The following is a 14,490-nucleotide window of genomic DNA, read 5'->3' as shown; positions in this document are numbered from 1 at the left end:
TATTTATTATTTTTATGTGTATGATTTATTGCCTGCATGTGTGTAAGTGCACCTGTGTTGTGCAATGCCTATAGAGGTCAGAAGATGGCCTCAAATCCTCTGGAACTGGAGTTACAGACAGTTGTTAGCCCACCATGTGGATGCTTGGAATTGAACCCGGATCCTCTGCAAGAGCAATCAGTGTGCTTAACTGCTAAGCCATCACTCCAGCCCCATACAAATCCTTTTTAAAAAATGTTTTCAGTAGTGGGCATTGAAGCCAGTATCTTGTACATGCTAGACAAGAGCTCTACCACTGAGCACCAAGTCTTTTATGTTTGTTTGTCTTGACTTTTTCCTGTGAGGACTTTCTTCCTATTTCCTTTTCTTTTTGGTGTTTTAATACAGGGTCTAATACTATAGCCCTGGCTAACCTGGAACTCTCTATGTAGCCTAGGCTAGCCTCAAACTTGCAGTGATCTTTCTGCATCTCAGCCTTTCTGGTTCAAGGATTACAGGTCTGAACCACCATACCCAGATCTTTCTTCCAACTTCTGACAATACTCAGTAATTATTTAATTTAATAAAGAAGAGCTGAAAAGCTATTGTGGATTTAATGTTTTGTTGGGTAAATAGATCCGTTTTCTTGCTCTGACTGCCCTCTGTGTGAGGCAGAGAGTGGAGGATCAGAGATCCTAGACCCTACAGGCAAGAATAAGGACGGAATAAAGAAGAAATTACTTAGGAGTTCTCAGCACTAATGTTGGAGGCCTTGGCTCTCTGCAGATGTCATTCAAGTTCTTTAGAGATGTTTTCTAGGTAACTGTGCCAACTCTAGTGCATCTGTGTGCTGGGGGAAAGAGGAATTCCAACTAGAACCATCCTTCTTCACTGGGGCCTTCAGTGAATCTCTGTCTTTTATTTCATTGCCTTCCACAACTTGTTTGCAGATTTAGATCACTGCAAAATGTCCTCTACCTTTTCTGCATCTGCCTTGTCAAATATTTTCAGCTAGATTCTCCCACCTACCTTACTTCTCAAGAATACCCATTTCATTCTGTTCTTTGTGTGCCTGTGCATGTTTGTGTGTATGCAGATGCGCATGTGTGTATGAATGCATGTGTATGTGTGTGTATGTGCAGGTGGGAGGACAACCTCCGGTGTTGTTTCTCAGCAGCCATCCACCATGTTTTGGAGATGGAGTCTCTCACTGGCTTGAAACTTGCCAAGTAGGCTAGGCTGGCTGGCCAGTGAGCCCTAGGAATCTGCCTGTCTCTGGTTCCCTAGTGCTAGAATTACAAACACACAGCATCATGCCAGCTTTTTTTAAAAATGTAGATTCAGAGGCTCAAAATCAGTTCTCACACTTGCTTGGCAAGCACTTTAGTGATTGAACTATTGCCCCATGTGCATTCTAAACAAGTTGTTGACATTTGTTCATTGATGACCATCTCCCCTCCTCACCAAATTTTCTTTACTCCTTTCTGTTCTTTGGCAAGTTTTCATTTGCTAGTCTTTTAAAATTATTTATTTACTTTGATTTTTTACATGTCTGAACGTTTTGCCTGCATGTAAGCGCACCCCTGCATGTAATGCTCGAGGAGGCCAGAAGAGGGCGTCGAGTCCCTTGGAACTGGAGTTCTGGAAGGTTGTTAGCCACCAGAACTGTAGGTGCTGAGAACTGAACCTGTGCAAGGGTCCTCTGCAACGGCAGCCAGAGCTCTTAACTGCTGAGCCATCTCTTCAGCTCATCTTTTCTTTTTTTAAGTGACATTTTAATTAGTGTGTGTGTGTGTGTGTGTGTGTATGTGTGCACTCATGTGTGTTATATTCAGTTTATTTGTCTAGAATTTTCACATTTGTTTCCATACCCGGTGTCATATACTTCGCAGTGTATTATAGTTGTTATATTATTTTAATTAAATAAATGCAGAGAAAATTCTTACTTTTCCATGTACGATTGAACCTGCCTATTAAACATTTGATAGAATTCATCTGGAAAATCTCTGGTCTGTTTTTATGTGTAAGTTTTTTTTTTTTTTTTTTTTTTTTTGGTCTTTTTGAGACAGAGTCTCCCTGTAGCCCCAGCTGTCCTGGAACTCACTATGTAGACCAGGCTGGCTTTGAACTCACAGAGATCTGCCTGCCTCTGCCTCCCAAGTGCTGGGATTAAAGGCGTGCGCCACCACACCCGGCATATGTGTAAGTTTTTAAACATGTAATTTCTTTGAGGTTATAATGTCTATCCAGACCTTTTGTTTCTAGTCAGTTTTGATAGCTGTACTTTTCTAGAACTTTACTCATTTTGCTTATGTTTTCAAGTTTACTCACAGTTGTACATAAATTTCTTTTTAAAAATCTCTACCAGGAGCAGGAGAGATGGCTCAATGGCTAAGAGCACTTGCTGGGCAAACATGAACACTTGAGTTCAGGTCCCCAATACCCACATTTAAAAGTCAAGAGTGGCTGCCCATGAACCTCTAACCCCAGTGCTATGGGGGGCAAAAACAGGGGGGCTTGTTGGGGCTTGCTGGCTGACTACCTCCAGGTTGAGAGAACAATCCTCTCTCCAAGGAACAAGCAGACAGTGATAGAGGAGGACCTCCTACATCCTCCTCAGGCCTCTGCACATGTGAATACCTGCATGTACTCCCCCCATGTGCATAAAACACACACACACACACACACACACACACCATCTCTACCACTCTGTGGTTACTCACTTTTTACTCCCAGTGTAAGTTATTCATCTTTTTATCTTTATTCAGTTTGAGTTGGCTTTTCAAAGAACCAGCTTTTGATCTCCTCAATCCTATCATTTGTTTCTGCTTCATTAATGTCTGTTGCTGTCTGCTTCAGCTAATGTTCATGCCCCCACTTGCTCAATGTCCCCACTTGTACACAATGAGAGACGGCACCTCCCTCAAGCGTAGTATGGCTACAAGAGACTTGTTGATGTACACCTCTGAGAAAGTGCTTTTCCTCCCGTTTTCCCCACTGTAGTGAAAACTACTCACTCCCGTGATCCTGCCCTAAACTCACCCATTGTGTTTCTTTTTTCTTCTCTGATACCCAATTGTTTTGGTTCTATTTTGAATTCTTGAATATCACAACTTCTCAGAACCCTACTGCTACTCTCTAGTTAAAGCCCCCCTCCCTCCACCCCACTTTTTCTCTCCCCTCAGTGGTTGCCAGGACCTCTGAACTGGCCTCTTGGTTTTTGTGTCCACCATGGCCAATTCTCCATGCTCCACCTGCAACTTAGATTTCATGATGTCAGCTAGTCACTTGAAATCTTTCAAGGGCTTCTCATCTCAAAATAACCTCCTAGCTCTCCTGGTGACCCAGGCTACCTGTCCTACCACTTTCCAGGTAAGTTGGCTTTTTGCTATGTCAGGCATAGTCCTTCCTCAGGACTGTTTGAACTTGCCTAGAATGTTTTCCCTCATTATCTACATGAGATGAAGGCAACAGCCAGTGGGTATTTAAATAGCAGTTCTTTCACTTTTGCCTTATCTATCTCAAAGCTCTTATCTCTATGTACTATTTTAAGCTCTACTTATTTGTATGTTTATTATGACTCTTCCCTCCAAGGAAGTTTGCTGTCTTGGTTAGTATTGGACAGTGCCTGGTCAATAAATGAAGGGAGGCAGGAGCCAAATTTGAATGAGGAGCTCTGGGTGGATTGGATGATGAGTAGCGTCAGGTGTAAGGCTGCCTTAACAAAAACTTCTTCCCGAAACCGCATTAGGTAAATCTTTTCCCACACTCTTAAATCCAGAATTGCTGGATCTCAGATGCCAAATTACTTCTTCCAAGCAGAGCTGCTGCTTCCTTTGGACTGAGTGCCCGTTTAAATACTTCCACTAAACCATCTGCTTCAACAGTGACAAGTCTCACGTGGCCTTAGAATGCACCATCTTCCCACAATAGAGTTTACAAAGACCAGGGTTTGATTTGTTTATTCTCGGCCCTAGGAGAGAGTGGCACCTGGCAGTTGAGTGTCATAATGCAATGGGTAGGCCTCTTAAAAACGAGTCCCTTAGCTTGGAACAACGTCAGGTTCCAGGGCTGCCAACTTTGCTGCTTCTACTGAAAGTGATACTACGAAAATACTGGTGCTAGGAGACTCGGCAGGATAACGCTAACAGGAGTCCAAAGCCTAGGTCTTCTTTTGCCCCAGCATTCACAAGGGCCCATTAATTCTTAGTATTCAAATTCTGTCCACTACACCAGCCCCTGCGAGGCCCAGCCACCTCTTTTCCCCAAATGACAGCAGACAGCCACCAATCCGCTGCTGGATGGGGGCCCGCCTCCTTTCCCTGGCTGAAACAGACAAGAACTCCTGCCAATTGAAGGCGTCACCGGGAAGGCTCCGCCCTGGCCTGGGTCCCGTAGCCAATGGAGGACAGGCTTGCCGAGGCGCCGGAGGTGGGGCGCGGGCGCGCAGGTGCAGCAGCGCGCAGGCAGGCCGGGAGGGCGGGGCGCGACGTCGGCCGTGCGGGGTCCCGGCGTCGGTGGCGCGCGCGCTCCCTCCTCTCGGAGAGAGGGCTGTGGTAAAAGCCGTCCGGAAAATGGCCGCCGCCGCCGCCGCCGCGCCGAGCGGAGGAGGAGGAGGAGGCGAGGAGGAAAGACTGTGAGTGGGACCGCCGAGGCCGCGGGCGGGGACCCTTGCCGGAGGGCGGGGGGTAGGGGCGGGACGTGGCGCGGGAGGGGCCCGCGGGGTCGGGCAACACGGCTGGCGGATGGCGTCCCTCCTCTCTACCCTCCCCCTCCCTCTGCTGCCGGTGGCGGCTCTCGACTGGTCACCCGCAGTGGCGGATGACGGTCTTCGGCGAGATCTTCTTGGAGCCACCTTCGAATGACGCCCTCCTGTCGCCCGCCCCATCTGTGCGCATCTCGGGCCTGGCCGCGCGAGCGCCCTTGTCGTCCGGCCTTGGCCTGTCGGGGCTGCGCGCGCTCCTGCCCTTCTTGGGGGCCTCGGGCCCCGGCGCCGTCGCGCGCCCGCGGCCCCGGCCTCTCCCTGGATCGCGCTCTCCCCTCTCCCTCCCTCGCGCGCCCCCTCTCCCGTTACTCGGGGCACCCCCACTGGCGCGCGTGCGCAGTCCGTCTCCCATCGGGAGAGTGCGCCACAAGGGCTTCCGAGCTCTTACCCCCATCTCCGGGCTTTGCCTCCCTCTCCTTCTCGCCTATTGCGTGACTTCTTTCCCCCACTGCGAACGAGTCGGTCAAGCAGCTCCATTCCCCATTTGGCAGGAACAAGTAGGTGGGAATTATTGTCCACCCACAAAAAAGACTAGACATTGTGTTCCTGGGTCCCACAACTCTATGATCATAAAGAGATGGTTATAGTTCTCATCAGGAACGGTGGGCAGGGGACTGTGCGTTCCTCGGCACCTGAGGCTTTTCCGTGAGAGCATGCCCACAGGGTGCTCTTGATTCTTTGTTGGGGGGGGGGAGCGGGATGCTGTGGCTTCGGAATATGAGCGCCTTCCTCCCATCCCCCCCCCCCCCCCCCCGCCGGCGATCATCCAGTTACATAAGTGCAGTGGGACATTGTATGTAACGGCTCTCATCGTCCTGGAGCGCTCAAGATTACCAGTACCCGATGGGGCAAGTTCATCGCATCGCTGACACTCCTGCCGATTATCTCTCAAAGTACATTCTGTTTTTAGTTCACTGTGACTCAATCACTTAAACTAAAATACAGGTGACTTATGTGACAGTGACAATATTTCTGAGGTTTTGTACTGAACGTTTAAAGTCATCATGTAGTCTAAAAAAAGTCTCACAAGGGAGACCCTATATGGCACTGCGGATTATGGACACCCCCACCGGGGGGGGGGGAGGCAGAGCTTGGGATGGAATACCTCTGGGCTGGTTGCTTGTTCTGCGTTTGGGTGTGGGTTGGTCACAGCAGAAACGGACTCTACCACAACATTCATATTCCTGACTCATGGTCAGACAGATAATGTGCTCCTGGTTATTTTTCCAGGAACTCCAATGGGCTCTGCTGAGCTATATGCACATTGTCTCCAGTGTTTGGTATCATTACGTCAAACAGTAGGATACAGTACAAGGGGTGGTTGGTGATCATGAAACCAAATCCAGTACTGACTTGACACGTTGTAGGACTGTCACATGTTCTAGGTATGTTGTTATACTATATAAATGAAGCCTATTTGGACCTGAGTAGTAAGATTGCACTAATAGGCAGTTACTGCTGTAGAGGAGAATTTTGGGTTCTGTGGCTGGAATTGGCGTGCGAATTGCAGCAGTTTCACTAAATAACGTGTTTAAGCTGACTCTTGGGTCCTTTGAAATATGTCTGGTCTCTATAAAAAGATAAACTCTGGATTTTTAGGTCTTTTGGGAATATCCACCAGGGATTTGGAGAAATGTGCCTAATTATGGACGGTGGGGTGTTTCTACTTCAGATCCTAGTCAGGAAGCCTAAGAAGCACTTGTTCTTGCCTAGGTAAGTCAGAACCTTAAAGACTCAATCAGTCTAGTAGAAGCCAGGTGCTTAAAACAAGTTACCACAGATGATCCATTCATGACCAGTGAGCCGGGCAGCTGATGATCAGAGTACATTCATTTTCTCACGAGAGAGAGAGAGAGAGAGACAGAGAGACAGAGAGAGAGACAGAGACAGAGAGACAGAGACACACACAGGCCTTGCTTGACAGGGACCAAGGTTTGTATATGTATATCTGAGCCTGATACGTGACAAGTTGGGGTTCTCTACTCTGGTGTTCCTATTGGTAGTGTAAATCTCCTCACGTGTCCCTCCACTTTAGCTGTTGGTTATACGTCTAGCTCTTTAAACAGCTGAGGCAGCTTTGAGAATACAGTTTCTTTTCAAAGGTACCTGGTGGCATCTGAAGTCAATGTGTCCTAACAGTTTGATTAGAAACTGTATGGCTTTCTTGCTAGTATTGGTCTATCACATATTCCTACTTCCTATCCTTGGCAATTTGCCTTGAATAGTTTAGGTGCAGTCTCAGGTCTTTGCTTCACCTACTTAGAAAACATCATGCAGTTGGTTGTACTCAGAGAATTTTTAAAATTTCTTTTGTTACTGAACTGGGGATCAAACCCATGACTTCCATTTGCTCCCCCACTGCATCCCCAGCCCTCTACCCTGTCTTTTGTGTTGTTTGAATCCTGAGGTATGTCTGGGATAACATACAGACCACAAACTAGTTGAAGGGTTTGATACATTTTTGCATTCTGTGCTTATATGTTAGTATTTTCTAGATAGAGTTGTTTCCTCTACAGGCCTGATCTGCCTCTGTGAGACGTAATCTAGTGGGGCAGGGAGGCAAGCTGTGGAGTTTGAAAAAAATGAGCTATAGTCATATTGTGCCAGTCCCCTCACCCCACTTGAACACTCCTGAGAAGTTTGATTCTTTAACCTAGAATAAAAGAACAGCAGTGGTAATATTGTTAGTTTCTTACTCTAATGTACCTGTCTAGAACTGTTTGCAGGATAAACGATGTGTCCTAAAACCCATAATCTTTTCTAAAGGCCACTATCCATGGCACTCTTCTAATTGACTTAGAGCAATTTGTCACCAGGTAGTTTGAGTTATCTCTGGGTGGACAGAATTGTGGACAGTGAGTGACATTCGTAGTCACAGTGTTTTCAGCACAGTCCTGACTGGAGAATTCAGGGAGTATGGCACAACACCTCCTCCTTTTCATCACCTTCTGCTCTGCTGCCAGCCCTGCAAACCAGTCCATGTGGCTGACAGAAACAATCTTTTTGTTGGGTAGAGAACATTATTGTCCTTTCAAGGGAAGGACCTGTCCTCAGCTCCATCAGAGCTTTTCGTGTTCATTCTGCTGTTATTTAGTCAGAGCATTGCACTTTGCCATCATCTGGGGGAGGACCAGTATAAATGTCTCCCTCCTCCGAGGCTTGCTTGTGTAGAAGACATACTCTTCTGCTCTCCACAGTTCTCTTCTGCCTTTCTCTTCCAAGGAACTTTGTCCTTTTGGAAGTTTGGTTTGTACGTTATGGCTTAAATGCTTGGTTCGATCACTATCATGGTAGATGCAGTGTGTGGGGTGACTGAGTGGGAGCAGGAACTTGGAAGCAGGCAGACATGCCCACTCCTTTTAAAGGGGGCAGTGTGGCCAGAGTGAAGCCTTGGCTTTCTACCACCTTCACGGCACACTCCATCGGGTGTGCTGGCATGTGGCTGTGTGCCTACCATAGTGTAGCTTTTTTGCAGGTACTACAGATGTCTGGGCTCTTATTGCCAAGCCTTATTAAGAGCATGCTTGTCTTCCTTTCCCGAGACTTGGGGGTATTACAACAGGAATCTCTTTTATTGGATTTTAACTGACCGTACTCATTTTTCGGCTTTTTTTTTTTTCCATGAAATTCTGAGTTAGAAGTCTCAGACAGTGAGAACTAGAAGGAAACTCTGGCGAAACGGGGCTGAGGAGATAGCTCAGTGATAGAGTATTTGTTTCAAATGTGCAAAGCGTTGATTTCAGTCCTAGCACTACAAATACTAACACAGTAACATTGCCTATAAATAAATAAAACAACTGTGGTCTTCAGAAGTTGTGACTTTTCAGGGCCTCATAAACAAAATACTGGTTTGATTTTTATGCTATAGGTAGGTATCCAAGAAATATTTACTTTGGGATTTTAAAGCATTCTAAGACTTAGCTCTTTGATTTAAGGAAATTAAAGGAATTAAGGGGTTTCGTTGAGCCTTAAAAACTGATTGCAGGCACCATCCAGGGAACTGGCCAACAGCTGCAAAGGACTTGCTTGCTGTTGCCCTTCCTCTGGATTTGACTCCATGAATAGCATCGTGCAATAGTCTCTAAGTCATATACTGTAAGCTTGTCCTTTAGTTTAAAGGTAAAGGTACTATTGTTAGGCCAGCCAAGTATCAGAAATTAGCTAATATGGAACAGGAGCAGTTTAGGTTTTAACAAGGAGATGATGGTTATCTTCTGGCAACAGTCCTAGATGAACATATGTTCAAAAGCAAGAGGCTGGAGCAGGAAGATCTTGAGTTCGAGGTCAGCCTGGACTACATAGCAAGACTGTCTCAAAAGACAACAAAGCAAAAGAACTATCAAACTAACAAGCTCAGTTTATTGGATGTTGAGATTTGCTGATCTTAGAGGCTTAAAGTAATCAGAAATAGACTTGTGTATTTTGGATGATGGCTTTGGATCTCCCAGGGTAGTTGGGCTTTGATTTCAAGGTGAAAGTCCCTTTCTGTGATGTTATAGCAGATCCTTCCAATTTGAACTGTTTGAAGCAGAAGGGAGACTTTGCTTCTGGATTTCACAGGCTCTCTGTGAGATGATGTTTTGATGTCACATGTCCTCTTGAACATATAGTCTGTCCTTGACTTTTTTTATGTAACATGGTAGAAGAAATACTTGCCAGAAATCAGTACTTGTGGTGTGCATTATTATAGTGTCAGAGTGTCCCCTGGAGGTGTCAAGACCTCTGATAGTGCTGATTCCAACAAGGATAAATGCTGCTTTTATTGAGCATTGTGTGGTATGTGTCAGTAATTTGCAGTTTGTTCTTTGCTTCTAACTATGTGAGCTGGGAAGTAACATAGTACTTTGTCTGTGTTCATCTTCAAAATGTCCCAAAAAGCCCTGGGAATAAGGTCGTGCAGCTCAATGGGGACTTTCAACTTACGATTTTCTTTGTTTTAGGCTCCATAAAAATACAGACTCACCAGTTCCTGCTTTGATGTGACATGTGACTCCCCAGAATACACCTTGCTTCTGTAGACCAGCTCCAACAGGATTCCATGGTAGCTGGGATGTTAGGGCTCAGGTAAGTAACCTTCCTTTTTTTTTTTTTAGTATATGTCCTGGTTTGGCCATCTGTTTTTAAAAAAATAAGAATAAAAGGAAAAAAAGATATCTACTCTTGGACAGTATAAAAGTACCCCAAAGACTAAAAACATAACAGTGCCAAACTGTGCCATATAATAAAAAAAAGTCACTTCCCTGAGCCCTGAAAGGTCAGTTTGGGTAGAGTTACTTGGTAGCCACAAGGTGATATGGGGGCGGGCGTCAGATTAGAGCTGGAACTGGTGATCTGCAGCTTCAGTTCACCTTGAAGCAGGCGAGCCTTGTCCTGAGCTCTTCACCTGTGCTGCTGCTGGTACCTAGTGGTCTTCAGCATGATGCTTTCTTTGCTTCGCTTTGGGCTAAATGACTTGCTGGTCGATGTTGGTGAACAGTAGTAATACCTTTTCAGATACCGGAACTGTGGTCCCCTAGAAGGGCACCCTTCTTAAAGTATCACAGAACAGTGGAGCACAGGGCTAATGGTGTATGCTTGCTGGACTCCTCCAGTAGAAGCTAAGAGAGCACCCAGACACATGTATGGCTCTTGGCATTCTAGAGCAGAAAGAGCATTTTTCGAAAGGCTGGAGACCCAAGTTCTTGTAGCCCTAACATTTAGGTGCCATATCTGCTGCACTTTGGACTACTGTGGTACCATTGTGTGGAATTTAGTTTTGTTGAAGAAACTATTCCTTAATTTCTCATCCTTTATCAAACTTGAACCTGTCAAGTTTTTTAAATTCATGTTCATTCTACATTTAATATTTTGATGCCTTGATTTCTGTGTGGTATACTATTCTAGTTGAATTTTCTCATTCTTTTCGTACAAAAACTGTGAAGGTTCACATATCCTGCGTTGTGATTCTAGCCTCCCCTTGCCAAGTAGCATTTTGTTGTGTCTCTCTAAGTGATTTGTTAAACCTCATGAAGTTATATATGAAAAACAAATAGCCCATTTGGGAATCATCTGAGGGAGCAAGCTTTGGGTGGAAGAGAATAGAAAGTAGAGGAGGAAATGAAGAGCATGACCCTGTCTCCAAGTCCCAGATTGGATTCTGCTCCTGATCCTGTGACTTCGGTTGCCATTGTCCTTTATTGCTGTGGGGTGTGCTCAGGGCCTGGCTGACTGGATGTTCTTTGTGCTTCACGTATTTATACTGGTGGGCATCATATGGCCAATGCTTTGTACATTGTCTCAGAAATTCTGTGGACTAAATGTAATACGGGAAGTGATGGGTTTCTTTGGGTAGATGTGAGACTGGGGGTGATTTGTGCTTTTAATTAGTCTTCTCAGTTTAGGAAATAGGCAATGGTGACACTATATAAGTTTCTCAGAAAAGACAGCCATTTGAGTTCAAAGGATAGAACTTGTCTTTAGTAGATAAGTGTGTGATACCTTATTCTTCCTTTAAAAAAATTTTACCAAAAATAGGGCTAGGTATGGTGGTGTGTGGTGTGGTTCCAACACTCAGGTGTGGTGGTGTGAGGTGTGGTCCCAACACTCAGGTATGGTGGTGTGTGCCTGTGGTCCCAACACTCAGGTATGGTGGTGTGAGGTGTGGTCCCAACACTCAGGTATGGTGGTATGTGCCCGTGGTCCCAACACTCAGGAGGCTGAAGTAAGAGGGTCTTGAGTTTGAGGCCAGCCTGGAAAACATAGGAAGATAAGATCCTGTCTCAGAAAACCACAAAAATAATGCATGCTTTTATAGTAAACTCAATGTAATATCAAACTTTTAAAAAAAGAAAACTATTGCTTACTCTCTCTTTCCACTACCCAGAGCAGTTATGCCTATAGCTTAATGTAGATCTCTTTAAATGTCTAAGACTATACAAATGTGTCATATTTTAAATAGGATGGTATTACATGTATCCTGTATCTATCCACATTGTATAATTATCTCTACTTTGTTTCTTTTAAATAGCAATTAGACTTAGTCTGGTTCTGACTTAATACCATCCATTTCATCGTCCCCCTAGAAAACTTTTTAGAGAAAACCTATTTAAAACTGTCAGATCCTGACCAGCACCCACTCGATTCCCCTTTCTAGTGCCTTGAGTGTTTCTGCATGTTTACACCCATCCCTCTCCGGGCGGTTCCCTGCTCTGCCCTCCACGGAATTGGGTTCCAAGGGCTGTTCCAGTCAACTTCACTGAGGGCCCTGCCCTGAGGCCCTGGGTCTAGGCTCCATTAACCTAAATGTATCTCCTTAGCATTAATCTGGGAACTGGCCGCTGCCAGACCCCTCATGCCCTCGTCCCAGATCCGGGTCCTCCAGTGTTAAACACTTCCTTGCTTTTTTCACATGTTTTATGGAATTGTTCACATGGTTTGAAATAATAAAATGTAGAAAGAAAAAAAATGGTTCCGAACCATTTGCTATTAAAAATACTATGAAATGGAACGTTGTCATGAGCCAGTCATTTTGAAGAATGGACACTTGGAGATACTGGTAGGTGCAGGCACATCACCTTTCCAAATGACTGTCCCTGCTCTTGCAGTAGTCTGAGAAAGTTCCATTTTCTCAGATTCTCCAAGAATTAAATATCTTTCAAATTAATGCTCCTCTGGTTAATACAGGCTGAACCCCAGTAATCATTGACCATTTGTGTCTGGTCTTTCTGAATTGTGTGTTCATGTTCTACACCCATTATTCTTTTTTAATATATATTTTATTATTTTTATTTTATGTGTGAGTGTATTGCCTGCAGGTGTGTAAGTGCACCCATGTCGTGCAGTGCCTACAGAGATCAGAAGCAGGCGTTGGATGCCCTGGAACTGGAGTTACGGATGGTTCTTAGCCACCATGTGGGTGCTGGGAATCGAACCTAGGTCATCAAAAAGCAGCCAGTGTTCTTAACTGCTGAGCCATCTTTCCAGCCCCTGCATCCATTATTCTATCAGGATATTTCTCTTTAACTATTGTTTTTGAAACAGGGTCTCACTATATAGCCCTGGCTGGCCTGGAACTCCCGATGAAGAGCAAGCTGACCTACAATTCAATAAGATTTACCTGCCTCAGCCTCCCAAGTGCTGGGATTACAAGTGTGTGCCACTGTACCTGGCTAGGATGTTCCTTTTCTTTTTTTAAAAAAAAATCTTATTTGTTTATTTTTTGGTCTTTTTAAGACAAGGCCTCCCTGTAGCTGCAGCTGGCCTGGATTCGCTAATGGAAACCAAGCTGGCCTCCAACTCACACAGATCTGCCTGCCTCTGCCTCCCAAGTGCTGGGATTAAAGGCGTGCGCCACCATGCCCAGCTTTTATTATTTTTATTTTATGTGTATGAGTGTATGGCCTGCATGTGTGTAAGTACACCCTTGAATCCCCTGCATGTGGAGTTATGGATGGTTGTTAGCTGCCATGTGGGTGCTGGGAATTGAATCTAGGTCCCCTGCAAGAGCAGCCAGTGCTCTTAACCACTGAGCCATTTCTCCAGGCCCAGATATTTCTCTTCAAATGGATCTTCAAGACACCCCACCCCTATGGTGAGGACTGAACTCAAGGTTCTGCACTTGGCTAGGTCCATTGAGCTAAACAACCCCTGAAGAACTCTTAATGTATTAAGAATGCTAACTCTAGCTGGGTGTGGTGGTGCAGGCCTTTAGTCCCAGCACTTGGGAGGCAGAGACAGGTAGATATCTTTGAGTTCAATGCCAGCCTGGTCTAAATAGTGAATTTTAGGTCAGCTGGGGCTACAGGGAGACCCTGTCTCAAAAGAGACCAAAAAATAAAGTGTTAACTCTTTGTCATCATGAGGACATTCCTTCTGTTCTGACGTACATTTCTTCATACTGCTTATCTTTCTACTATATAAAAATTTTTGGCAGGGGGCTGGAGAGATGGTTTAGCAGTTAAGAGCACTTGCTGCTCTTGCAAAGGACTGGGATTTGGTTCTCAGCACCCACATGGTGGCTCACAACCTTCTATAACCCAGTTCCAGGGGATCTGACGCCCTCCTCTGGCCTCTACAGGCACTGCATGCATGTGGCAGACATACATAGAAAACACTCACACACTAGAATAAAAATAAATCTTTTTTAAAAATCTCAGACAGCCCAGCAAGATGGCTCAGTGCATTAAACGTGCTTAGGGCCAAGCCTGATGATGACCTGAATTCCATCTCCAAAACCCACATAGTGGAAGGAAAGAACCAACTTTTGCAAGTTGTCCTCTGACCTTCCCAACATGCATGCCATAGCATACACATGCAACACAAACACAGTTAATTTTAAAAATTCTGTTAGTATTTTTTTGCTTTTAGAAAGTCCTTTCCTGCCAGGCGTGGTGGCACACACTTTTAATCCTAGCACTTCGGAGGCAGAGGCAGGCGGATCTCTGTGAGTTCAAGGCCAGCGTGGTCTACATAGTGAGTTCCAGGACAGCTGGGGCTATGGGGAGACCCTGTCTCAAAAAGAACAAAAAAAAAGAAAAGAAAAGAAAGTCCTTTCCTACCCGTAAGAACCAGTCAGTACTCACTTTAATTTTCTCTCAAAAGATTGATACATAGTTAATACACTAAAAAATTTGTCCCACATTTTTCTTTTTTAGTTTTTAAAATTGTCTATTATATTTATTTATTTGTGAGTATGTATATGCATATGGATATACCACAGCATGTGTGTGGAGAGCAGAGGACAACTTACAGGATTGGTCCTCTCCTTC

At 45.0% G+C, this 14,490-nt stretch overlaps 1 protein-coding gene across 2 annotated transcripts in view; it reads left to right on the top strand.

Annotated features, from left to right (window-relative positions):
- The first annotated feature begins 4,463 nt into the window (after nt 1-4,463).
- Mecp2 (methyl-CpG binding protein 2) overlaps nt 4,464-14,490 on the top strand; it is a 76,356-nt gene continuing 66,329 nt past the window's right edge. Inside the window, exons 1-2 of one of the 2 annotated variants that reach the window (XM_008829577.3) lie at nt 4,466-4,615; nt 9,685-9,808. In XM_008829577.3, coding sequence (XP_008827799.1) covers nt 9,783-9,808 — 26 coding nt within the window. In that variant the 5' untranslated portion in view covers nt 4,466-4,615; nt 9,685-9,782. Of the gene's footprint in view, nt 4,616-9,684; nt 9,809-14,490 lie in introns of both variants that reach the window. The other variant, XM_029561843.1, reaches the window with a different exon arrangement.

Source organism: Nannospalax galili, unplaced genomic scaffold (assembly GCF_000622305.1).
Source record: "Nannospalax galili isolate Female #2095 unplaced genomic scaffold, S.galili_v1.0 scaffold513, whole genome shotgun sequence".
NCBI classification, from domain to species: domain Eukaryota; kingdom Metazoa; phylum Chordata; class Mammalia; order Rodentia; family Spalacidae; genus Nannospalax; species Nannospalax galili.
This window is presented reverse-complemented; position numbering and strand designations above follow the sequence as displayed.